Source organism: Hemibagrus wyckioides, linkage group LG18 (assembly GCF_019097595.1).
Source record: "Hemibagrus wyckioides isolate EC202008001 linkage group LG18, SWU_Hwy_1.0, whole genome shotgun sequence".
In the NCBI taxonomy this organism is placed as follows: Eukaryota; Metazoa; Chordata; class Actinopteri; order Siluriformes; family Bagridae; genus Hemibagrus; species Hemibagrus wyckioides.
Genome location: NC_080727.1, coordinates 7,752,790 through 7,779,876, shown reverse-complemented (window position 1 = coordinate 7,779,876; position 27,087 = coordinate 7,752,790). Strand labels below are relative to the sequence as shown.

At 36.1% G+C, this 27,087-nt stretch overlaps 1 protein-coding gene and 1 long non-coding RNA gene across 2 annotated transcripts; one reads left to right on the top strand and one right to left on the bottom strand.

Annotated features, from left to right (window-relative positions):
• Positions 1 to 6,296: 6,296 nt before the first annotated feature.
• Positions 6,297 to 8,981, bottom strand: LOC131369558 (uncharacterized). The gene is made up of 3 exons (XR_009207277.1): positions 8,779 to 8,981; positions 7,934 to 8,098; positions 6,297 to 7,602 (listed from the first exon to the last, which is right to left on the bottom strand). It is a non-coding gene; the product is annotated as an uncharacterized LOC131369558 (long non-coding RNA).
• Positions 8,982 to 9,660: 679 nt separating this feature from the next.
• Positions 9,661 to 26,415, top strand: lhx5 (LIM homeobox 5). Its single transcript, XM_058415870.1, has 5 exons — positions 9,661 to 10,220; positions 12,616 to 12,839; positions 15,745 to 16,022; positions 22,545 to 22,710; positions 25,470 to 26,415. Exons 1-5 carry the CDS (start codon positions 10,048 to 10,050, stop codon positions 25,757 to 25,759), a joined length of 1,131 nt encoding a protein of 376 aa, XP_058271853.1. The 5' UTR covers positions 9,661 to 10,047; the 3' UTR covers positions 25,760 to 26,415.
• Positions 26,416 to 27,087: the final 672 nt, after the last annotated feature.

Sequence of the window (27,087 nt, the reverse complement as noted above, 5' to 3'; positions counted from 1 at the left end):
ATATTTAATTACTAATTGTTAGTTAGTTTTACTCTCCACTGCTGGTTAACTGGAAAAAAAAGTATATTATGGCACATTTTTCATTATACTAAGCATTTTATGAGTTATTCACATTTATTTGGATTAATCATTCATGCAGCAAGTGTTTAAAACTTTCCTAAAACACACACACATAGAGCAGGCAAGAAGTATGTACTCCTGTACAGCACTTTATATGAAGGGTACCTACATTTGGCCTTCATTAGAATAGCCTAAGTATGGTATAAAGCCATATAAATCAAGGCTTTCTAAATATGACATTGTCTTTACATTAAAGAAAGCAATAATAAAGAAACACTATAGAAGAGCGCAAATGTGTAGCGTCGAGACATGGTCTGTGATGTATTCATTAAATGCCTATATATTTCCTGGGCATTTAATATTTTTAAATAATCTGTAAGTGAATAATAGAATGGTGCTTCATAAAGATTTTGAATTTAAATGCACCACAAGTGCTTGAGTACAGCTGAGTAGCATAAAGCGGCATGCTCTTATATTCCCCAACATTGTTTATTGATGATTTATGCAATGGCTATGCAAGAAACAGCTGGCTCTGAAGATTTTGCATGGTTTTGGGTTGGTTTGGTTTGGTTTTTGTCTTGTTTTGATTTGGTTTGGTTTGGTTTTTGGTTTATTTTGTTTTATTCTGTTTTATTTGATTTTTGTTTTGTTTTGTTTTTTTGTTTGTTTGTTTTATTCTGTTTTGCTTTCGTTTGGATTGGTTTCTGTTTTGTTTTTGTTTTATTTAGGTGTGTTTTGTTTTGTTTTGTTTTTATGTTTTGTTTTTTGTTTTTTGTTTTTTGTTTTTTGTTTTTTGTTTTTTGTTTTTGTTTTGTTTTGGTTTGGATCAGTTTGGTTTGGTTTGGTTTGGATTTTGTTTGTTTTGGTTTTTGTTTTGTTTTGTCTTGTCTTGTCTTGTCTTGTCTTGTCTTGTCTTGTCTTGTCTTGTCTTGTCTTGTCTTGTCATGTCATGTTTTGTTTTGTTTTGTTTATCTATTTCAGTTCAAATGTCAACACTAAAAAAGTTACACCACATGCGCATTAATTTCTGTACATAATCTTTTTTCAGTGATAGAATGTTCAATTTTCATGTGCTTCAATTTTCACATGCTTACATGTGCTGTAATTTATAAAATAATGAACACTTTATTTATAAAATACAAAATAACTAAGTATAACAATGATTTATTAGTGGGAAGGTCTCTGTTATTCTTTATTTAAAAATGTAATAAATAAATAAATAAATAAATAAATAAATAAATAAATAAATAAATAAATAAATAAAGCAAATAAGAGCCTCTTATTTTGCAGAAAGTATTATATGTAAGCAAGAAATCTTATCTAGGATATAGATCAATTTATCTAAGAATTCATTTTTATTAAGTTGGTTTAAACAAAGATTCCTTGTCTTCTTCTGTTTCTTATTTCAAAAAGAATTTTTTATCTAGATAAAATAAAAATGTCTAACTAACAGTTTATGGGACATTTAGAAGAGCAATTAGTATAGCGCACATTATATTCAGCATATTGTTATATTAACTATTTTCATAAACTGATTATAGTGTCCTACAAATGCTTGTTATGAAAGTCAAATGCCAGAAGAAATTATTGCCGAAATTCTCTTCAGATATCAGAATCTGTGTTTATTGACCAGTTTAATAAAAATAACAAAAGTTGAGTAATTACTTTATAATGTAGACCTGGAGTTTTTCTCTTATCATGTTAGTGTTATGTAAACACACTGAATGAACTACTGGGGTTTTTTGTTCTCTTGGGAAATGGAGAGACTGACACACACGTTTCAAAAGACATATTGTTGTTTATTCATCACTTTATCAGATTTTTTTTATATATACACTGCCTTTTAACAGCATAGACAAGTGGAAAACTTTTTTAAATACATTTTTTGTGATAAACCTTTTGGTTTCTTTCTATAAAAGTGGATTGCATCTCCACTTGCATGTTTTATCCTTAATCTCTGCAGTGTTATAGCGACTATAGTTTGATTTTCAGGAAGGTGTGTGTGTGTGTGTGTGTTGCAGCAGAAATCACACAGTGATGCTCTGTGGCTTATGTGAGTGTTAATGGAGAGAGCTTCAATTTGCCCAGATAAGTGAGATGGACTGCACTGTTGATAGTGTGTGTGTGTGTGTGTGTGTGTGTGTGCAAGTGCGTGTGTGTGTGTGTGTGTGCGTGTGTATAGCTCTAATTACCTAGCTGCATAGTATCACATGCATAGATTTGCCTAAAACTCAAGTGTTTAGGTGTAGATTAGAGTGCATGTACAGTATTGTGTGTGTGTGTGTGTGTCCACATGGCCCCTCCCAGTCTCCCCCTCTGACAGACGGCAGTAATGGTCTCCCTGATCTGTGTGAAATTGCCCGGCCGCTCTCAGCAGCTGAGGACCCACAGGAGACAAACCGCCATTTAATTCCCACTGCCAGAGGTGAGCGAGCCCCGAGCCCTGGGGAGGGCTACCAATCAGCCATCCATCTCACACACACACACACACACGTGCAGACACACCAGCCTGGAGTGGATGGATGGATTTTTTGTGGGGGGTGTTGGGGGGGCGGATTCAGGCATGAAAGCATGAAACACTTTACTGGGTGAGTATTGGAAGGGGTGTGTGTATGTGTCTGGAAAAAACCCAATGAAATAGCCTACCTTGAGGCAGCAAACAGGGAAGTGGACGTGTGCCACAGACTCTCCACTCCCCAAGGATACATGATCTGAATTAAGTTTGTTCCCTTTATGTGCCATTTATTCCTTCATGTAATTTGGACTGTCATTCTGTCCTTCTTATCCATTTAACTTACAGTTTCGTTTAATAAATGTCAATCTTTCCATCAGTCTCTCTTGAAGATTTTAGTTGTTTTAAGTCATGGAATTATTAAGAACCTAAAAGAATCATAATTTCATCCCCTACTACTATTTCTCAATGAGATATTTTTTTTCCTTTATAGTTAATTTGAGCTTCATTTTTGTGTGTCTGGTCTCTGTACAATACTTTTTGAGTGATGAAATAATGCTTTCTTCATGTCAATAATATTCATAAAGAGTCTGAGCACCAAAAAAAAGTGAGGTTTAAAATGATCATGTAAAATTCATTTGTTTCAGTACATGAAGCTAGACGAATGTTAATAGTGGACTTCAGGGGAAATGATAAAATACAGCATATATTCATTTCGTATTCATTCACACTGTGTTTTTGATGGCTGTATGATGTCACTGGTTTGGTTTATACTTTCCTGTTAAATTAGAGGTGAGCAGAATTACTCTCTGGTTTATTGATTATGGTTTACAATGCTGAATGAAAGCAACACCGGAGTCCATTAAGGGCAGGAGCAAATTAGCAACATCTCACGTCTCCTTTTTCACCTCCTGATGGAGATTCTCTTCCAGTGGACGTTCCTTAAGTGAATAAAGACACACACACACAACAAAAGCTAATCTATGTCTATTGATGACGTAAAGATACTTAAGCAGAAAAGTTCCTTAAATGATGACATGATTAACACTATAGCAAAACATTATTGAGTCTTGTTACACATTGCTTAATAGCTGCTATCATTATTTTCTACTGAAAAAGAAACATTTTTTCAAAGGGTCCCTACCTTATTAAGCCTTCATAAAAACATTTTTAAACAGGATATTCTGCTTTTTTGTTAATGCTGAATAATTTGTAAGTATGCTTAATAATATGGATGTGCCAGAACAGCATTCTCTCTCAGAACATCATGGGGGGAATTGATTGTATCTTTCCTATGTATGTGCATAATATATGGCAAGGTGTGTGTGTAATTATGGATCTTTTGGCTAGTAAGTAAGCTACAAAGTTTCAGCCCGAATGGAGTCACTGATAGACTGCATGAACCTACAGTTTGGGCAAGAATAAAATCAGCCCCAGCCTCTCTTCTTTATACCATGGAAATTCTTCCCAGAAGAGTGGAGGATATTATTACATCACAATTGCAAGCACATATGGGCTTGATGATCAGGTGTCTCTAAACACTTGGCTGTATAGAGTATATCTGATATTCTGAATACTTGATCGTAAACGAAATTTGAGTTTTGCTTTTATCTTTTTTTATCTTTTTATTTATTTTGTCTTCCATTATCAGTTCAATAAACCCTGCATTTCCTTTCCACCCTTTCCATTGCCTGATAATTTTATATGTTTTCTTAATTGTTTGGTCACAGGCTCAATCCGTCCATTAGAGGTCATCCAAAAACTAATTAAGCCTTCTGAATTAGAAAGGATGATTCAGGATTTGTTATATTGCAAACACTATGCTGTTGGTAGCTGGTTGTCCCAAAACATTCACACACACACACACACACACACACACACACACACACTCACTCACACTCCATTCACAATAATATGAATAATACATTTTGAGTGACCAACAATATAAGCCAGTGTTCTATTGACTTGGTCACCTTTTTAAAAATCATGGGAAGCATGCTCACTGTCCAGTGTATCTTCGTGGAGTTATTATTGCTTGTCCTAGTGGTCAAAATGGGAATTGCAACAATTACACCTTTTGGGAATGAAACTGGCTGTCCCATGCGTGCTATATGCATTTTCATGGGAGGGGGAGCAGCAGACAGAACAGTTCATGACAGGGTTGGCAAGTTCATGTTTTTCTTTAATTGGGCTAGTCTAAAAATACCCTGCATTGCCAAATTGTATATATATATATATATATATATATATATATATATATATATATATATATATATATATATATATATATATATATACTACTAAGTTTGGACACACCTTTTAATTCAATGTTTTTTGTTTAGGGATTTATTTTCTACATTCTAGAACAATACTGGAGATTTCAAAACTATGAAATAACACACATGGACTTAAGTAATCCATATGCAATGACAACAAAAAACAGTTGTTATTTTAAGACACGAAGGTCAGGTGTTCTGGAATAGTTCTTGCAAGAACAGTATTGTCGAGTGCATTTGCAAAACCCATCAAGCACCATGATGAAACTGGCTCACATGAAGACCATCCCAGTAAAGCAAGACCAAAACTTACCTCTGCTCAGAAATCACCAATTAACAGCACCTCAGTTTAGAGCCGTTATGAAGGCTTTACAGAGCATCAGTAGCAGACATATCTCAATATCAACCGTTCAAAGGACATTATTGTTACATACATTATTGTATTTCGGCCGCCTTCAGCATTGTTTTACAATGTAGAAAGAAATAAACATCAGGAAAGACCATGGAATTAGAAGGTGTGTCCAAAATTTGACTTGTAGTGTATATATATATAATGTACAGAGTTGTAATCTGTGAGCATTTAAATTAGCACTTGGAGTGTTTTTTATTCATAGTTTTCATGTTATTCAGTATATTTAATCCTACTGTGTTAACCTTCCCAATAGCTTTTCATGAAGCTAGTGAATATAGAGCTAGAATGAGGATGAGTTTTTTGATAAAGACTACAGACCATTTCTGTGCATCACTCTAGATATGAACATCTGCTGAATAAGTCTAAATGTAAGAAACCACATTTATGATGTACAAAACCACTTCTACTGTAAGATACATGATGTTGCATATACTGGAAGAGTGAAAGGGGGATTGTGGACTGTATAATGTCTGTACATTGGAAATGTGTGTGTATCACAGTGACCTTGCTTTCCATGCAAAAGCTGAAAAAGAGAAGAAAAATGTGTCTGGCTTTTCCAGTGGAAATTTTTGTTGAAACCCTGGCAACCCTGATTAAGAATATTAACTGTTCAGGAAACACAGCTGCAGTATTTCTTCACTGCTGATGAAGTCAGTTTTAAAACAAAGTATGTCAATGTTTAGGGGAAAAAATAGACTGTAGAGATACATAGTTTTGCTGGTGCATGTATATTGAAGACGTGTGTTCAAATGTGTGAACAAGAAGCTTTAAAATGTTTTAATATATATTTTCCACTGTCAAATATTTCCCACAATACTTTAGAAATCTACAGATATACACCAGATTTCTCAATAAGACACTGATGGGAATGCAATAATAGGGATAGGAAAATAAAAATAATTTGTGTAGATGTACAGAGCAGAGCCATAACATATATTTCAGCCATTCAACATATGTTAATCTTCTTAAAGTCATAATTCTCAACTCTATACATTTTTAAATTCTGCTAAAATTCTAATTATCACTTTCGAGTGAGCAATGATTTTTAAATGTTGCTATGGTATTTTACAGCTACTGTATAAAAGCCAATATTCGGTTGATTTGCTCTTCCTTCTGCATATTGCTCAGTCATTTGGTAGTATGCTCACGTTCTCATTTTGGTCCATAGATTTATTAGTTCAGCTACTGTACAAAAAAAGCCTGGAACAAGCTCTGATAAAGGTCCATTTGGGCAGGAATCATACTTCTCCATGCTTGGGAGAAGAGCAGTAGACAGAACACTTAATAACAGCTTGCTAGGGTGGACTGGTTTAAAAATACTCTGTGGCTGCTAAGATTTTTATAGCAAATCTTTGGTTTTAAATATAATACATTTCCACAAAAAGGCTGCATGTAAGTGCAAACGGTCTCTCTGACGTACAGAACTATTTCTATTTTAAAAAGTATTTCAGAAAACTTTCAAACCTGCCTGTTAAAGGATCGTAATAACATATTCACTAGATAGCCTCTTGAGTCAAATTTTTTTTGTTATGTTGTCCTGCCACACCAAAATCTATGCTTACAAGCCAATGCCGCAATTACATTTTGATAAGAGTCCCGTTCAGTGTGTGTTCCCACATCATTCAGTGTTCCCAGGATAGGCTCTGGATCCACCACAAGACTGTCCATTATGAAGCAGGTACTGAAGATGAATGAATGGTAAAAAAATATTCAATTGTGGTGTACGTGTTAAAAGCACTTAAGACTGCTTGACTCTATAACGGCTATTGCCATTATTTTTGTGGCCCACTGTGAATCAATGACAAACGGTGGGCGTGGCCATACAATTCTTGGTGTTTGGTGACGCGCGTGCCCAGAGACGACACTTAATTCAGAGACGCGCTTTACGGTTCAGCACCCTGGACAGTTTCACATTGGTTGCATTCCAATCCGAATTTAAGCGTTCTAACCAGAAAGATGTACTCGCATGTAGAATCTTCACTCCCATGATGTCTATGACGCTTTCCGAGGAACAGGAGAACTTTTCTTAAAACTTTCCGCTAGCATTTCATGTTTCTCAGAAACCTGACCTGTTTCATTAATATAATATTCGTTAATATAAACCTATCTGGTGCTGTAATATAAAACTGTCTCCTATTTTTTTTTATCTTGCGCATTTTATAACATTTTAATGAAATCATCCCCATCCTTCTTTTTGTAAATTTTTAAACGTGTACCAGAATAAACTAAGGCTAAAGTGTGTGGTTCCCGCAGGTGCTTCCCACCCTGGGTGTTCCACTGTAGTCCGTGCACCGTGCCAAGTGGCACTATCGAGGGCTTTTTCGGAGGAGTGCGCTCTATTGATTAGAGAGCGGAATAAAAGAATAGACTCGCGCAGGCAAATCGCGCCTGAGAATTTCGTGCTGGTTTCCCCACAGAGTTGTTTCGGCGTGAAACATCCAGGCAGGTACATAGAGAGAGAGAGAGAGAGAGAGAGAGAGAGAGAGAGAGAGAATGGTAGAAATATCACATGGGGCATTTGTCTGAATTTCTTGAGCTGTTTTGTTTTGTTTTTTATTTAAAAGCTAAAATGACAGAAAGGTTGCTTTTTAGTTGCTGAGGTCAAGGTTAGGGGTAGATTCGTGTGTGTGTATGTGTGTGTGTGTGTGTGTGTGTGTGTGTCCTAGAATAGCTATCAAACATTATCGGTGAATATTCAGAGCGGGTGTAAGACACAGATTAAATGTAATATACTCAGTCCGACTCTTCTTCTTCTTCTTCTTCTTAATTTTCTTCTTCTTCTTCTTCTTCTTCTTCTGAGACGAGAAGCCAAGAATATAAAGCTCGGCGAGTAAATAAATGGCGCGGATTAGGGATTTGGGCTGGCTTGCCAAAAGATGTGGGAGTCCCGTTCCTCTCCTGCGGGGCGCGATACCGCACACGCACGCACACACACAGAGAGAGAGAGAGAGAGAGAGAGAGAGAGAGAGAGAGAGAGAGAGAGAGAGAGAGAGAGAGAGAGAGAGAGAGAGAGAGAGATTTTTATTTAATTAATTACATTTTTAGTAGAATAGGCCTAGCCTACCCTGCCAATATAATTGTTATTACTAGTGGTTGTAGTAGTAGTAGTAGAACCTCAGATTTCATGTGGTAAAGGTGTGTGTATAAAACCCCACAGCTCTGCTACACACACTGGCCGTGCGCTTAAAGCTCGCGCACTGTCTACAACATAAACGAAACAAAAATCAGGTCCTATGTACTTCTTTTCGACAGACTCTCCTCTGTCGAAAAGAAATAAGAATTAATTAACAGCACATTTTAAATAAATTTACAATACAATTAATTTCCCTTAAATTGTAATGCAATCGATTAATTAATTCGAACATACGTTATATTAAAATATTATTAAATATATTTTCTATACACTACATTATTTAAATAAGTATTTTGAACAAAGTAAAAAAAACAACTAGTGCATATATATATATATATATATATATATATATATATATATATATATATATATATATATATTCAATGCATGGAAATGGTTAGAGTCTCAGGATATAATATAACATTAAAAACATGCTGTAAAATACCTTTGGTATTTCCATCTTAATCTTTTGCACAGCTGCTAAAGTGTTGTTAATTCTGCCTCACTGTCGTCTTTCGGTATACTATAAAATTGGTACGCGACTACGTTCTAGGCCTATTTGCATTTCCACGACTAACAAAATGATTATCTGGGTAAATATTTAAATTCTCCACGATCTGCGGCTACCAATGGGAATGCGCCCGACTATTTTAATCCCGCACATTTCCCTGTAAATAGCTTTATACATGATAAAGGCAGGGTTTAACCCCCCCACCCAACCATGTATACACACACACACAGAGTGAGAGAGACAGATACACACACACACACAGAGAGAGAGAGAGAGAGAGAGAGAGAGAGAGAGAGAGAGAGAGAGAAGAAGAAGAAGAAGTTAGCTACTCTCATCTACATTTAATTTTCCATCCCTACCAGCGTGCATGTTTCAGCTTAAGCCATCCACTTCCCATTAAACAAAATAAACTGTAATTAAAATAAAATAAAAAATTAAGAATAATAATACTAATAAATTATGGTGCAAAAAGAGCAGTTCTTCATGGATTTCCTGTAGAAAGAGCGTCTTCCGGTCCAAATTTAGCCTCTTCCCAATAGTTGAATCAACATTATTTTCTCTGTCCAAATTTTTTCTCAGATGCATGCTGAAGGCAGATTTTTTAAAAAGAGAGAGGGGAGAAAACCCCACTGCAAAACAAGAAGGTGCTTCCAATGCTCAACTACCTTCACAATTTAAAGACGCTATGACAGTGCCATTATTTAAGCCCGTTGCTATGACAACGTCACTCTGATTGGCCAGTGGTGTGCAGAACGTCACCAAATCTGAATTCTGATGCGCGAGGCTCCCGCGACCCGCGGCACAGCGACGCGAAAAGCGCGAGCGTCTAGCGGGCATCTACACGCGCACAGAGAAGACGGAGCATATATATATATATCTATATCTATATAATTATATTTAGAGATTGAATCAAGATTTTTTTCGAACGAAATTTTCTGTTTTCATGTTGTTGATGTTGTTTTATACATATTTATATATTTTTTTATTCCATTTTTATGGCTACTGATGTCTGGATGCCTGCAGGTTGCGAAATAACGCACCGGAGCAAGATTGTACCGGTTGTTCGCTTCTAGTAGTGGAAAGGGAAAGCTTGAATTTTTTTTTAATTTAAAATAAATATATATATATATATATTTAGCATCCTTGTGTTCCTTCGAGGAAGTCAAGCTGCCGGTCCGCGTGGCTCGCGGGAACCTCGACGCGATGATGGTGCACTGCGCCGGGTGCGCGAGGCCCATCCTGGACCGCTTCCTACTTAACGTACTGGACCGCGCGTGGCACGCCGAGTGTGTGCAGTGCTGCGAGTGCAGCTGCAACCTCACCGAGAAGTGCTTCTCCAGGGATGGCAAACTTTACTGCAAAATTGACTTTTTCAGGTAAGCCGGAGATGTTTGCAATGTTAATGGTGGTAGCGAGCGCGGTGGGGCTCCTCAGGTAATAACACGCGTTTTGAAGGACGTCTGGTGCGAGGATTTATCACCATCCCTGGCTTTGTGGATTACTCACAATTTGTGGAATAATTCGGCTATGTTTGTGTCGCTGTTGACTGATGACAACTGCTTTGCTCCTCGCCTTTAGTCTACTTATAGATCACCTGAAGCTTTTTGCACGCGTCTGTTCTTGCATATGGCACGTGAATGTTAATTCTGAATATTAGCCTGATATTGTATAATTCTTTCTTCATGTGTTCTTCTTGTGTATAGCATTGTGTCTAGTGCAACAATGCCATAAACAAATGAGTGCATTAATTAATTATGGGGAAACACTGGGAGCTATGTGTATTGTGAATCTTCTAAATAATGTTTCAAATTACTATTTAATTCAGCACCCGATTTAGAGGTATGTGTCGAACGCAAAAATTGCTTTCCTTTGTTATTTTATGTATACACAATTAGTTAAATTATTTTTTACCTATACAGATTGCAAATGTTTATTTATCATTGTATTAAATTAAAAGAAAATAATATCCGCGTGTAGAACCTCTCGAAATATCTCCCTGTGTGTTAGATTTTCCCCATGCTTGGTATCTTTGGGAACAACACCCACTTAGTGGTGTTGTTAGGTTATTTGTATATAGAGAGGTAGAACGTGATCTGGTGTTGTGCATTGTTTTCCCAAACGGCCTTGACCATCACATGTGAATGTGGGGGCCATTAGTTCTAATCACCCCTAATGCGTCCATTTGTTGTGTAAGTAGTGGTTTTGGCCTTTCACTGTGAGAGATGCATTTGAAAAGAGAGAGAGGGAGAGAGAGAAAGAAAGAGAGAGAGAGACTCCATACCAAAACAAATGGGGGAGATTTCGTACATTACTGTTAAAATAAACCCTAGGTGCTCTCCTGCTTTCTGCTCTCTGAATTGAAAGAAAACAAAAACACGAGCACATAAAATCCATATAACATGGATTTGTAATGTATTATAATAATTGTTATTTTAATGTTATTTGTTTGCCAGCTTCATTAATCAGCTTCAAGCTATTTTTTACAATATTTATTTTAGAAATATAAAATATTTATTTATTTATTTATTTATTTATTTATTTATTTATTTATTTATTCAGTAACATAATATATATTTTTAGTCTTAGCTCGATAGTATCTATACTATATACAGATATTACGTAAATCAGCTTCTTTTTAGTCAATATGAATAAATATGCCTTAGGCCTAAATCTCACTTACGAAAATTTCTAGTCATTTTTAGTTTTCACAAATTTTTCAATATTTGCTGCATGTAATGGTTACATTTCCAGTTCGCTTTATTGGTCTGTCCATTTAATAGTTTTAGAAATGCTAAATATTTGCATATTATTTGCTTGTGTGTGTGTGTTACAGAGGGAAAACTGTGCCGATCAGACCGTGCAGTTGTGCATGCTGTGATGGATTAGCACACGCATGTCATAAAAGATCAATCATAAAATAAATAGACAACCCGACGTCAGTCTAAGCAAATGGGAGTGGTGTGGTTCTTAATTTTTTTTGGTGATGGCTAATGACGGAATCAGCTATCCCGGTTGTGTATTTGAAGTTGTCAATTGTCTTTCTACCTCCCACTCGGATTTTCACGGTTTAACATTTAGTCTTGTTAATCCTGTAATATCACCTCATTATGCTCTGCTGCGTCGGGCTACAACTCTGATGCCGCTGTTGTTAGTGGATTTGTTTTCCTTTAAGGCTGACAACACAAAAGCTTGTCGTGAAAATGGATGGAGAAAGCTTTTGACATTAAATGACACTGGTTTACAAAGCGATTAGTCGGTATGAGATGTGTTCGATTAATCGGGGGAACGTTTTATTGCACTAGGGCATTTATTTATTCTTTTGTGTGTGTTGTTTTTTTTTATTTACATAGCGGAGAATTATTATTATTATTATTATTATTATTATTATTATTATTATTATTATTATTATTATTATTATTATTATCTGAAATAAAGCTAGCAAACTTGTGTAATACTATGAAGGGTGCAACTGGTGTGTCTTTAATTAGCTTTTAGAGAAGTGGTCTATAAGGTCCAGTTATACTTTTAATTGTTTCCTAAAGGTTTACAAGTGAAAAATAAAATACATACAATATGGAATGAAAATGGTAAATAAAACATACAAAGGAAGTGTAATAATAATAATAATAATAATAATTATTATTATTATTATTATTATTATTATTATTGTTGTTGTTGTTGTTGTTGTTGTTATTATTATCATTATTATTATTATTATTAGTGTTGGTGGTGGTGTCATTCACATTATGTTATTTCGTGTCTTTATTGCAGGCGTTTTGGCACGAAGTGTGCAGGCTGTTTTCAGGGCATTTCACCCAGCGACCTGGTGCGCAAGGCGCGCAGTAAAGTGTTTCACTTGAACTGCTTCACGTGCATGGTCTGCAACAAGCAGCTGTCCACGGGCGAGGAGCTCTACGTCATCGACGAGAACAAGTTCGTGTGCAAGGAGGACTACGTGAGCGCGAGCGCCATCAGAGAGGTCAACTTGAATTCAGGTGAGAGAGAGAGAGAGAGAGAGAGAGAGAGATTCAACTGTGTGCTGTGACAAATCTGAAACTCGCGCGTGTTCAGAACCACGGACAGCGTATTTATGGTTCATTACGTCATTGTATCGCTTTAGTGCGTAGCACCACGTGTCTCCCCATCTATTACAGTTGATCAAGGTGGGTTTTTTACCTTCAAAATATGATGTAGTTATTGAGAAATACCACCTGCAAAACAAACTGTGAAATATACAGCCAACATTTATTTCAACATCTTACGTTTCTAAAGTTTCTGTTTTTGTCCACCATTGTTCTTGTTGTTGCTGTTGTTATTGCTGCTGCTGATGATGATGTAAATGAATTCATTTTTAACAAACTGATGTATTGCTCAAATCTGTTCCTTATAAGTTCCTTATAAGGATAAGGGCATCTGCCAAATTCCGTAAATGTGTTGCGTAATAATAACTATTCTTGCGGTATGTTTCAGTACTGGTAGCCTATACTACACGCTTTCTGTTAATATCAAATTTTTAAAAATCACATGTTTGAGTCCATTTGTAAGTTGTTCTCCATTTTGCTACAAGCCACAGCTAAAACACAATTGCAGGAGTTTAGGCCCAAATTACCTTGATTAAGGATAATAGGTGTTTAAGAGGCAACCTGAGAGTAACTAAAGTGTCTCTATTATTAAAGTCACTATCACAAGTCTCTATCATTAATGAAAAAAGTATTATCTTAATATTATGATAAGCCATCAACCGAGCTTTTGCCCTGCTCAGTATGTTTAGCTGTTTAGTTGTGCTGATTTTATTTTTATACATATGTCCTACGCTAAGTGCTGGGTAGGCTAATTTATTTAGATTGTAATTCTTATTTGTGTTGTCTTCACCGAGCTTAAAGTAGCGCCTCACATACACTAGTCACTCACGCAATCACGTTTTTTTTGTGGAACGTTTAAAAGTTAAGACTTAAGGTACAACTTTTATTTCTACACTAAGTGTGCATGCTGTGGTGGATTTAATTTAATCCATGATAACATGTTACAAGCGCCAGAAGTAGCCGACCAGAAATAAAGCCAAGCCTATATAAAATCTCAAAAAATAAAAAATAAAAACAGTATTAAACTGCATCTTGTCGCTAGGCTAGTCCCCTTATCCTTTACCTGGAATTGGTTTGCCTGTAAACATGATTTCAGTTTACTACAGTATTATAGAATTTAAGTAATGCGTTAAATTTACACTGTATGCTTCTTTCGAGATATATATTAAGATTACAAAGCTAGACTCTATACCTCTACTCTACCTGCCTAGTGAGATGAAATATTGTGGAGTGTAATTACGTCTGGAAAAAATAACACACTGTAGAAATGGCATATTTAAATTCATATCATTTGTGTACATTTGTGTACTTTTAAGAACATGTAGCAGTGGAATTGTGTGGCATTGGTTCCACTGTCTATAGGCCGTTAATAATAATAATAATAATAATAATAATAAATACATCTTCATTTTATATATTGCTGTAAGATATTATATGTTAGGAGAGCTGTTTTCTAGGGCCAGCTAATCACCTTTGTTTTCGGTAACAGAGAATATTTATTAGCCCAGATGACACGCCAAAAGTCTGCAGTCACGCGTAGCTTCCGTTTCTGTTCACGCCTCGTTTCTAAAATTGATAAGCGCCACCACGAGGACACGTGAAGTAGTGACACTATGCTTAGTCAAGCAGTAAATTCACGTGTTTATTTGTATATTGCAGTCATATGGTGGGGGACGTTAAGTATTAATAATATATTCCAGCATAATATATAGTTCTCAGTGGGACTCACTATCAAAGTTATTTATTTATTTGTTTGTTTGTTTGTTTGTTCGTTCGTTCGCTAGTTTGTTTGTTTGTTTATTATAATATCTAGGCTTAAACCTGCATTATTTAGAACCTCTTTTTTAGGTCATCCACTTTTAACTGGTCACTTGAATTTGGTTAAACATGAATGACCTAAATAATAAAATGATATAAAATAAAACAAAATTAAGAGGTTATATATATAATGCATTTTTATCACTGCAGTATTAATAATAACCAGGAGAAAAAAAGCAAACACTCTTTTGCTTGTTGTTTTGCTTTGGTTTTTATATTTTAACTCATATGAGCTGGGTTCTGTGGGTGAAAAGTTCATTACTAAAAAGCTCTCATGTATCAGATAATTACATACGATGACAAGCTGCACATTTGTCTGGTGTGACACATCATCTAGACATATGCTTCTAAAATAAATATGGGTTATGCATTTATATTTAGATGTTTTTACAGCATTCTGTACAAAACACGTATCCAGAGCGACTTGTCTAGTCCTCATGTTAGTGGATAGTCAGAGGTCAGAGTCTATTAATAATCTACTATCAAATTAAAGGTTAACAAGCAAGAAAAATACAAATCTTTGTGGCCGATTTTGTTTTCACTACCTCTGCCTATACATTGCATTAAATTATTGACTTTATAAGCTAGCTTTTTGGGCTTGTATCTTACTCTGTCGCTGTCAAGGGTACATCTTTTGTATTGATAGCTTATGTCGTTACCTAGAAAGGTGTATGTCGTGTACCCTTAAAGCTTTACTTCTAAAATGGTAATTACGGTTCACTTATGTAGGCCTGCCTTATATCTTTTTATAGCCACATTTCGAGGTTAAAGAAAGCATTCGTGTTAAAGATACAAAAGATACCACAACGAGAAGGAAAGGTGCAGCTAAGAACCCTTTTCTGAGAGTGCATACTGGCCTATATCTTCTGTAATTGTATTACACAGTGTATAATATTATTTAGGATCCCCACGTGTGTTTCCACATGTGATATTCGTGTACGTGAATGCCACGTTTTCGATGATAACAAAGTGCGTGTTTTTTTGTGGCTGTGCCTCGCAGTGTCGTCGTGTACCGACCGCAGCCTGTCGCCCGACCTGCCCGAGCCAAACACAGACGACACGAAAGAGACGGACAACTCCACGTGCTCGGATAAGGACACGAACGCCAACGAGGGCGAGGAGCAGAGCGCGTGCCAAAAGCGCCGCGGCCCGCGCACCACCATCAAGGCCAAACAGCTAGAGACGCTGAAAGCGGCGTTCGTAGCCACGCCGAAGCCAACACGCCACATCCGCGAGCAGCTCGCTCAGGAAACCGGCCTCAACATGCGAGTCATTCAGGTAACATGCCTTTACGCAGATTGTTAATAAATACTCGGGGTTGGGATAGGGACTATTTAAACGTTTCAGACCGTTTGGGGTGATTTGTGCGCGCGCATAAACGCATCAATCAATAATAGCATCATTATAATTACCCTAATTTTAATCTTGTGGTACATATTGTCAAGTTTCTACCCTTGTGCAAGCTTGTCTCCCTTTACCATATACTTTCAACAAATATGAATAATTATATGAATAATATGTGATTAGGTGCATTTCAAGATGTTCTGAAAATTATCATGTTAACAATATGGGATTACATACACACACACACACACATCACATGGGGGGGAAAATGCAGTACGTGTGAAAACTGAACGTGTGAAAAGTCACACGTGGAAAACAGAAAGTTTCTCATATGAGTTGTTATTTACATCTACATAACTTTTCTTTAAGGCTATTCAGGGTAGAATGACTCTAAAAGTTCAATAATAATAATAACAATAATAATAACAATAACACTAATAATAATTATAATAACAATAATAATAATAACTATTATTATTATTATTATTATTATTATTATTATTATTATTATTTTAAAATGACATTTACAAATTGCACTTTTTTTTACGATGACATTAATATTGTTTATTTCAGCTTTGTGTCATGATTGACAAAATATACAAAATATCTTTGTTATTTGATGATTTTTCCCCCCTTGCCTTTTAAAATAATCTATATATTTTTTCATATTATTTAATGTCTATATTATTCAAATTAGCTTGATTGAGAGAGAAATCACAAGAAAAGTTATATAAAAAGTGTTTATTTTATAATTAGACCTGAGAACTATTACATTTTTTATTCTAATAACTAAATAATTAAATTAAATCTGTAGATTAAAGAACACATTCGATCCTATTCTCAGCTATATAAGTATGGATATCAACTACTATAAAGTTATTGTTTGTTGCACAAATGAGCAAAACATAACAACTTAAAGTATTTCTCTCTCTTCAAATGATTCAGTAAAGTATAATTATTCCAGTTAATTGAGTTTTGTCGAGGGAATAAACGTAAGACTTAATTATCTTCCTCGATAAATGAACTGACCTCCCATTTACTCTTCCATTATAAAAAGCTAATGATATCTATATATTAGTGCACATGGGCATCGCATACTGTATGAACATATTTGCCATAAAGGTAATCTTTCAGCATGGGTTATGGAATTGATTATATATTTCTTCTTTTGCTATAAGTTTTGCAGCTCAGCTGAGAATCTGGCCATCAGATAAAACACAAGAACCTAATAAGAAACGTGTGTCACATTTCTAACTTATTTTTTATATATTTTCTAAACCATTGCTACTCAAAACGGGCGCCAGCATCACCCAGACATCCACGAAGCATGCTTTTGTTTTTAGTTTGTTACATAAATCACAACCCATCATTATCAAGATTATTATATTTATCCATTTTTTATAGTTCTTAGCTTGTATGACTGTTCACTTGGATTTCATACACGTCTCGGTGATTCAAAACTCAATTAGTCCCTATGGATAAAACATCAGATTGCAGCGAATCTCTTCTGTCTGTGTAAATTTCAGGAATAAAAAAAAAGAAACTCTAATAAATAGGCATAACATTATTATATACATTTACATAATGAGTTTCATATTAAAACAGTTAGTCCATGTTAAGAGTCGGTCTGTGGAATATATTTTACAGTTAAAAGTTTGAGACTCCCTGTTCTTTCCTCCTTATAGTGCATTAATTTAATAGTATATAATAACATATAATTCATTCAGCTGATGCACAGTGCATGTGACAGTCACAGTCCAGGTTAAACCTTAAGCGATTCTTAAGCATGTTGATTAAATTATAGGAATGTATAATGACTGTGACTGCTGCATGGCAATCAGTTGTGGCTTTTTCACTTTTATAACTTTAACACAGGTTTTGCTTCACTCTGATGTTCGCATAATAAGGCACAAATTAGGGCAAAACCATAACACTTTCTCACTTCCACGCTTCTCTCTTCTCCTTCCACGCACAATGTGTATTTATACTCATATAAACACCCGTGGATAATCATATTGCTTTGATTTTTTTCCCACTTTCTTTCTTTTTTTAGCCAAGATGGAGGTGGTCTCTGACCCTTGTTTATTATTATTGCCGCTTATTGCATTATTAAATCTTAGATGTGGACAGGGAGCCTGTGTCGGTGAAGCAGGGTGTGTGTGTGTGTGTGTGTAATCCCTAAGCAATGCTCACTCAGGAGGAGGGCAGACATTTCCATAAAAATCTACCCAACAGTTAGTTGCTTGTTCTCAATAAGCAGGTGTTTGCTAAGCATGGTGAGGAATGCTTAAAAGGTTTTAGGTACACCTGCTGTGAATATTCTCTTTCTTTCTTTCTTTCTTTCTTTCTTTCTTTCTTTCTTTCTTTCTTTCTTTCTTTCTTTCTTTCTTTCTTTCTCTTTAGTGTTTACTCACTTTGGTCTATACATGAAGAAAAAATATATATATAAAGGATGATAGAAAAAGGTTATGGGATAAATGATGAGGTAGTGTGTGTTTGTTTATTTTGCTGTGTGTGTGTTTGGCTCATCATCTTGATGACATCAACCATGTGATTAGTAGTGATGGCTGATTTATTTCTTTTTCATTTCTTTCAAATTTAGATGGTTGCACATTTCTTTCTTTCTTTCTCTTTCGAAAAAAATTTCGAAAAAAATTTCTCTCTATTGTCTTTTATTTCTGGATTTTTTATCTCTGGTGTGATTCATTATGCAGTGGCAAAAACATTGTTACACCGTGTTATCACGAATAACAGTGTCACTTTAGGTTGGACGTTTTCGTGCTGATTCAAGCTGATTGTATTAAAGTCGGTGCAAATATATATATATATATATATCATCCTGTCTGCGAAAAATCACACTTTGATATAAATACATATTTTCGAAATGCAAGGTTAAATTTGTGCATTTTATTAGACGGACTGCCACGTTAGAAAGCTTAATCATGCAGATAGTTTATGCAAATGTTTGACAATAGTGTACAGTGTATCTAACACACTGTCTCTGTGGTAGAAAGCCTTTTAACTTCATTTTAAGTAAAGTTGACGTGTTTGATGGTGACACACGTGTCAGAGTTTAAATAGTGTCAGATTGTATGCTGGAAATAAATGTAAATGATCCTCTTCCTCCAACAACAAGAAGAGCAAGAAGAGCTTCTTTTTTCTTTCTTTTAACAAGCTCACACCTTTTCTATTACAGCCCCCAAATCCTATCTGTGATAAGCGTACATGATTTCTTACAAGTGCAAATTTGGAGTTCCTGGATTTGTAACTGAATGTGCTTTTCTAGCTCATTGCACATTTCTGAATCCCATCACCACGTGATGTAGAAAAGGAAGTATTATCAGTCACAGTGAAAAGAAAAACAAGTGCAAGGGTTTGACGAAATTTACTTACTGTTACTACAAGCACTGGTCAATGTGAACAGATTAAAAAATAAACAATACAACAGATATCGGCATAAGATTGCGAATATGAATCCCAGAGATTCACAGCCATCTTTGGCCAGGAGCCAAGAGAGGACAGTTGTCACATTGACTCTGTGACTGGTACAGAGCACTTGTCAGCCAATTGTGGTCATCTGTGAGTTCATGTATGCAGAAGAGGGCAGATAGAACTGTCCCCAGAGTCTGTTACATTTCTCTGTGAAGCAGAATGAGGCTTCATGCATTTGCCAGAACTACAAGCCTTCATCCTCTCTGACATGTAGCTGTGGTATGATAGATGAGAGCTGTCTGGTTGTTGGGAATTGACAAGTGAACAAATAGGAGAGAAAATTAATATTCTTATTAATAATAATCCTTTTGATTTATATTTACATCCTTTATTTATTTAAAAAGCAGCTCAGTGTGTTTTTTGAACCTCAAGTATATATATAGTATACACACACACACTGTGTGTAAACTGTGTGTGTTTTTTACAGAAGAAAAATTGACATAAAAGTAACAGGTGTACAAGGAAGCAACAATAAAAGCCGTATAAAAGCTAAACTGAACAAATAGACAGAGCCTGATGACATAATTAATGGCAGCGTGTTCTAATAATAGCCTGATAGCAAATCAACTTTTCCCTAGCTAGTACAATAGTGCTGCGCATAAAACAACCCACTCAAAGAGAGCAAAGAGATGCGGAACAAATATGACCTTAGCTAACAGACCACGTACGAAACATCTTGCTTTATTTGATTTGCATTGTCTGTTTGTAAACTCACTACTTGCAGCCATTATTCAGTGTTAAAGCCGTTGTATTTTTTTTCCAGTGCACAGCCTGAGCCATAACAATCATTGTAATTAAATGAATGCAATTTGGCAAATAAAGGCATCATCAATATTAACTGTCATATACAATACGTTTTAGTGATTAAGGCCAAGTTATTTGATGGACGTTTTTAGAGATACACAACAAAACACTTAAGATTCGTTTATTGATCCGAGCCCTTGATTGCAATATGATGGTGCAGCAATGTGTTATATTGATGACCTTGTGCTTGTCCACACAAACATCACATACATTTATTAATTTTAATCAAATCGTGACTGGGCAACTGTGTTATAATTCAGCTCATATGATAAGCTTATTTTGTTGTCTGTTACTAAATGGAGCAGTCTAATATACGAATAATAGTATATAATATTTATATTACAGTAGAGTACAATGCTGTCTAGCCTTAAACTCACATTTTAACTTTCAACAGTGTGAGTTATGTGCAGATTTTTTTTCTTTTATTTTCTTCTATCCTTATTCTATGACATTTATTAAAATTTCAATTTTGTTCTATTACTTTTATTATATCACTTTGTTCTCCCTGGTGGTCCCGTTTCACGGCCCGGGTTTGATTCATGGGCAAGGAACCAACCCAGCCACTGAGGGGTTAACTCTCAGTCCTGGAATAAAATGGGAGCCTAAGCCCAGATGAAATGGTTGCATCAGGAAGGGTATCTGGCGTAAAACCTGTGCCAGAATAAAATTTAAAAAAATTGTGGCTCTGATGATCTGATGTGGCGACCCTGAACAGGGAGCAGCCAAAAGAACAATAACAACAATATTCATTATTTCAGTTTCTATAATCAAAGAAGGAACTTTAATAGAAACCACGACCACAGTCAGAGTCTCACCAAAACTGGACATTTGAAAACTGGAAAAAAGAATAGCCAATGTCTAGATGTCCAATTTTGGTGAGCTTGTGTCCAGTGTAGCTTCAGTTTGGTGATGCGATGTTCCACAGAAGTGTTAGACATTTTGATTTAGACAGTTCTGATATGCTTTCCTGCTCTCCATGGGTATGTGTGTCACCGTAGCTCTCCTGTCAGCTCAAACCCGTTGGCCATTCTCTTCTGGGTTCTCTCATCAATAAAGCATTATCACCTTGGCATCCACAACCATGCCATCATCAGAGTCACTGAGAACACATTTTCCCCCCGATTCCTCATGGTATTTGATGTGAACACATTGTGTTGATACATGACTGACTTTATAGCTGCTCGAAAAAGCAGGGGTATAGGTGTTCCTATTAAAGTGGCTGATAACTATATTGTTTTTGGCATACTCATATCATTATACCTTTATATTATACCTTTTTTAACCTATACTAACAGATTTGTAACTCTATAATTGTAACCCGCTGGATTATATCTATGGAAGCAGTACAGTACGACAACACTACACACTGAGTGCACACACATATAGATATTATAGTTACATTTGTAGACCTTTTCCGGATACTGAATATGAAAAATTTCCTAAGTTGTTTTATTCATTTTTCTCTGTGTTGAAAGGCAGAATTAATCACGATTAACATGGTTGAAAGCATAAGGCCGAGGCTGTAGATGCTCATTTTGTTCATATTCATAAGTTTATCTGCTTCAGCATTTAGTCTTACTCTTAAATTGTGGCTAGTTTTCAGTATGATCTACAGTAACAGCTCGGTCTAGGATATGTTATGCTTTGATGATTTTAATGTAGTTGAATTTCATGGTGCACCAAAAGCATCTTGAATGAAGTGTTATCAAGCATTAGCCTAGTTCATATTTCAATACAGTATGTACAGTCTATACTGACAACGATTACCTCTCACATTAGGATAAGCATACTGTATTATGTACAACTGTAAATATAAGACATAGAAACATAGCAACAGCAAATTTGTAAATTTTAGATATTACATGAGGCTGAAATGAATCTATTGGATAAATCCCTGCTTTACAACAAATTGCTTGCTCAGCTATGGCCTTAAATATTTCATGATATATAGAATGCATGAAATCAGACCATTACCATGATTTATGTTAATTAAATAACATTATTGTGAATAATACGGTAAAGTAGTATGATATTTATAAAAGCATAAATTGCTTTTAAATGCATTTACAAAATCTATTCATTAGGCACAGGCTGCAAAAATAGATACAGTATAATATATATATATATATATATAACTTCATTGTCTCTCTTTCCTTTCAGGTGTGGTTTCAGAACAGACGGTCAAAGGAACGTAGGATGAAGCAGCTCAGTGCCCTTGGCGCACGGCGCCATGCTTTTTTCAGAGGACCGAGGAGGATGAGGCCACTGGGCAGCAGACTCGACGAGCCTGATCTCCTTGGCCCTGGGGGATATGGCTACTATGGAGGTATGAGAGGAAAAAAACCCTCCTTCTATTAATTTTTCTTCGCCTTGTATACACACAATCGATTATGAGTCCTTCATACACAGAACAAAAGCATATTTTCTTTTCCAGGGAATACTCAAACCATAGACCCTTTGCCTCACCTTGAAATAACAAAAGATTCTCTGTCTCCTTACTCTCTCTTTTCTGCGTCTCCCTCATTCACCTACAAAAATCTCATCCTTTGTTATATCCCTCTGTTTCTCATTCATTCCTATTAAGAATGTGTACTACAGGGACTGAAATCTAAAAGCACAAACATTTTTCAAGCGGCATCTCTAATCACTTTTTTAGGCACGCAGTCACAATCTGTGCTTCGAGCGCAGTGGAACTAGTCAGACGTTTGATTAGATTTGGTTACTGTTTACGTCGCAGAATAGCCTCACCTGAGAAGACCTCGTGCGGCACAGAAGCATGCAGCAGCAGCATGAAGTACTCAAGCTGAGAGATGTCAGTTTTACCCATTCTATACCGAGCAAATTGGGACAAATCGAGCAATGCCTGCTGGGAAACGAAGTCTGCGGTGCCCCCTCAAACGGCATTCGATCTCAAAATCAAACGCTCACACGAGAAGCTCATGAAAAGCTTAAACGTATTAATCTGTTACAAAATCATCCAGCAGTGTGTGTGTTTTTTTTTTTATTTATATAGTGGCTTGCTCCTTTGTACCAGAATCTATTGTTAATTTGTCAAACCAAAGTGGCATGTAATCTAAAGGCGTAGAATTCCCAGCGTCGCCAGTTATTGACTATTTGTGCTTGTACAGTAAATAAGCCACATTAGTGTGAATTCACGCTGCAAAGCTGGAGGCAATGAGGAAGAGAATGTATTACTCCAGTTCTGCTTTCTGTTCTCTGTTGCTCAGCAGATAGTCTGTAATTCAGAAAGACATTTATGGAATGGTAAATGTAAGAGTAATTGTGTTTTTGTATGGCCTAGAGAGAAAGACACAGAAATAACCACCGATTTCTTTTTTTCTCAAGGACTCTTCCTTTTCTACCTTACAGTCACCCATGTTTATTCCTTCACTCGTTAATAGTTTTTCATTTGAATTTCTTGTCATTTATTCCCTCTCCAAATGCCCCCTCAATCAGCCCCACACACACACTTTTGCACTGTATTAAAGCCAGCTGAACTTCTAAATGCCACATATCGCAAATATGTTAATCAGAATAGCGCTGCATTTCATTACTGTCTTTAATAAACCGTCACTGAATTGGCCTCTCCATTGTCCTTTGGTTGAACCTTGCCATCTTCTTAAAGCCTCTCCTATTACTTCCCCACCTCAATTCAAGTTCATTCACTGCTGATTTCAGAAGCAGAACTTTCGTATTTTCCTTTCCTTTTCAAATCAGTGAAAACGCATCAAAAAGCTCTTCATAAGGATAAGCAAAAGCAATTAAAATCTTCGGCTTTCATTAATATAACCTTTGATTGGCTATAAATCGAGTTTTCTATTGCCAGACACACATCCGTACATTACCATCGACGTGGAGTTACTTCGCTGTGTTAGTCAGGGACAGTTTTCTCTGTCAGAGGGGTGTGTAGGAGGTGGTAACAACAGTGAGGAAGTAAAATACGCAAATGTGTAGATGTGTAAATGTGGACCAGCCTACAATAGCAAATCCTTAAATTCTGCTTAAAAATCATAATGTTTTGTGATGTTTATTATTGCTACTATATTGTTAAATCCTTTGCTAAGGTTTATCATCCCTGTGGCATGGCAAAGAAGTCAATTCATTACATACTAATATTAAATTCTGAAACGCTGAAAAGGTGTAATTTATTATAAGTAGCTTTTGTTTGTCAGCTCTGCCGGAGTAACAGTCATTTTTGCTAGCACAGTTTTGTGGAGGATGTGTTCTTCATGTAAACATTTCCACATAAAGTGTTCAGTTCATTCATGTAGCATATCTCATATATAGTATAGCATATTAGTCATTTATGTCTCATAGCCATGCTGAGAATAAAGGTTCAACATAGCTACAATTTGGTGATGTCTGTGTGATGATACTGCGTTCAAACAACAATTATTGTAGGTTATGTCGGTCAAAAACCATACAGTTAGACTAAAGCCAAAACTAGCATGACGCAGTAGTTGCTACAGGACATAAAAATAAGCAGCTTGTAGACTTGAAAATACAAGACGTATAGAGACATGTCATTCAGATAGCTTTGTTACTGCCTAGAAAATAAAGCTAACCCAAAGTATGGCAATGCTAACAATGTTCTCAAACCTGTTGTTGTCAAGATCACAGCCTGCTTATTTTGTTGCTACTGGTTTCTACAGACACACATCTGCTGTTTCTTTCCCCGCTATATTATTTTTAGAATTTCACATTATATTTGCTTGTGTGCACCATTTTGATCAGCTTGATTTTTTTTAAAGCTGTTTTAGTGAAGAACTGAGGTTAATATTAGCAGCTATTATAGAGCTGAATAAAAGCATCTGATCTATTTTTAAGTTTCATCTTGACTTTAATTTCAGAGTTTCTCATTGTTTAAAAAAATTTATTGAAGTATTTTACTAATTGTGGACTCAAGCATAGCAAATTTCACTGCTGCATAAAGACAACATAATGAAAAGAAATCTCTGCTAGCTGTTTCATAACTTAGATATTTAACCAGTCAAATGATTTAATTCATTTAAAGAAAAACAGAAAAGGAAATCGCCAAACAGAACTCAAGCATCTCTAATCAATGGCTCTGTTTTTAATTTCCAGAGTACCAGGGTGATTACTATGGCACAGGCGTCAACTACGACTTCTTCCCTCATGGTCCACCCTCATCTCAGGCCCAGTCTCCTGCCGAGGCTCCTTTCCTGCTCAGCTCGGGCTCCGGAGATGACCAGCGCTTCACAGACGTGATGTCACACGATGACACGCCGAGCCCAGATTTGCATCCAAACGCACAGGGTGAAGGCGGATTTGGGACAGGACCCAGTCCACCATACCCACTGGCCAGCAATGCCAACTACAGTGGGCAAGAGATGGGTGAAAATACCGTATGGTAGTGGTGGTTGGGGTTTCTGGACAGATAAATAAAGGGAGCAAAATGGGATGTGGTGCAGGACACAAGACTGGAAATTTAGCACCAGAAACCCACCCAATCCCTTAAGAAATCCCACAAACCCCACTGGCTCTATTTGCTCCAGTTTCCAGAGGTGCTCTTCTGAGCAGGATGAAAATATGTTTCAAGGTCAATGACATACGGGAAACAAAACTGTCACGTGACTCAAATATTGCAAGGACGTCATGTTCTTTCTTTGCTCACAATCTCTTCATTCACTTTCTACAGCCCGACACACCAGTTATACAAATGCTGGAATTCTTTCCATTGCCATTGGTTTTTGCATGGACACAGTTTTATGGTATGGCATCATACATATTAGGCATACATACCTGTTAGCTTTGTCCAATTTTGCTTTTCTTATTATTTACAGACTAGCAAAGGTTGTTCAAATGGTTTGAAACAAGTGAATGGATTTGTTCAGAAATTCAGAATAGATTGGGAATTGGGTAGTTAACTTTAAACCTGTGCCCACTCAGTTTGGTTTTGGTTTATATTTCTTTATCCAAGATCATCCCATTTGACTGCTTTTTTCCATGTTCTAAAACTCTGATCTGTTTTCATTCATTGAAAAACAATAAACCTTTTGATGAACACAGAGTTTGCTATCAACCCAGTTGTGGTTTCAAGAGATAAACATGCAAAGTGTCTACTAACAAGGTATTCTATGCTGTGCTATGCCATTTCTCCTTTTATCCATTTTAGCTAATTGGTTTGGTTACACAAGCATCATCCACCTCCATCAGTATGCAGTCAGAATGTTATATTGTTAGTCCTTATATAACCACTTATTGTGGCATAACTGACCAGATAAATGGTATATCCATGGCACGGTGGTGCAGCAGGTAGCTCATATCTCCACTGGTTCGATCCCATCTTGATCCCATCCATGGTGGAGTCCCATTTCAATGTTCATTTTCTGGGGATTGGCTCTGGATCCACCACAAACATGACCAGGATAAAGATGAAGGAATGTCATAATCTAAGTAGCAGATCAGTTAATAAGTATGTGTGTAATGGGTACAAAATATTGTAGCTTCTAATGAGCTAAAACTAACTAGAAATATAACTGGAAATATTTTTGTTTTATCTTTTTATTAGAAAAACCAACAGACCAATGAAAGAATCTAATAAACGACAGAAAAAAAATGACATGGTGCTACAGTTATTCCTAATATAATCAAAAAAGCAATATACAGTGTGTACAGTAGAATTTAAAGGCTAGAGTATTTAATTGCTTTGTGTCATACTGAGAGAAATCCAACAGCACCC

Coding starts and splice junctions, on each gene's coding strand:
- lhx5 (XM_058415870.1), top strand. CDS start 10,048: ATGATGGTGCACTGCGCCGGGTGCGCGAGGCCCATCCTGGACCGCTTC. Junction 10,221..12,615: donor TGCAAAATTGACTTTTTCAG/GTAAGCCGGAGA, acceptor TCTTTATTGCAG/GCGTTTTGGCACGAAGTGTG. Junction 16,023..22,544: donor TCAACATGCGAGTCATTCAG/GTAACATGCCTT, acceptor CTTTCCTTTCAG/GTGTGGTTTCAGAACAGACG.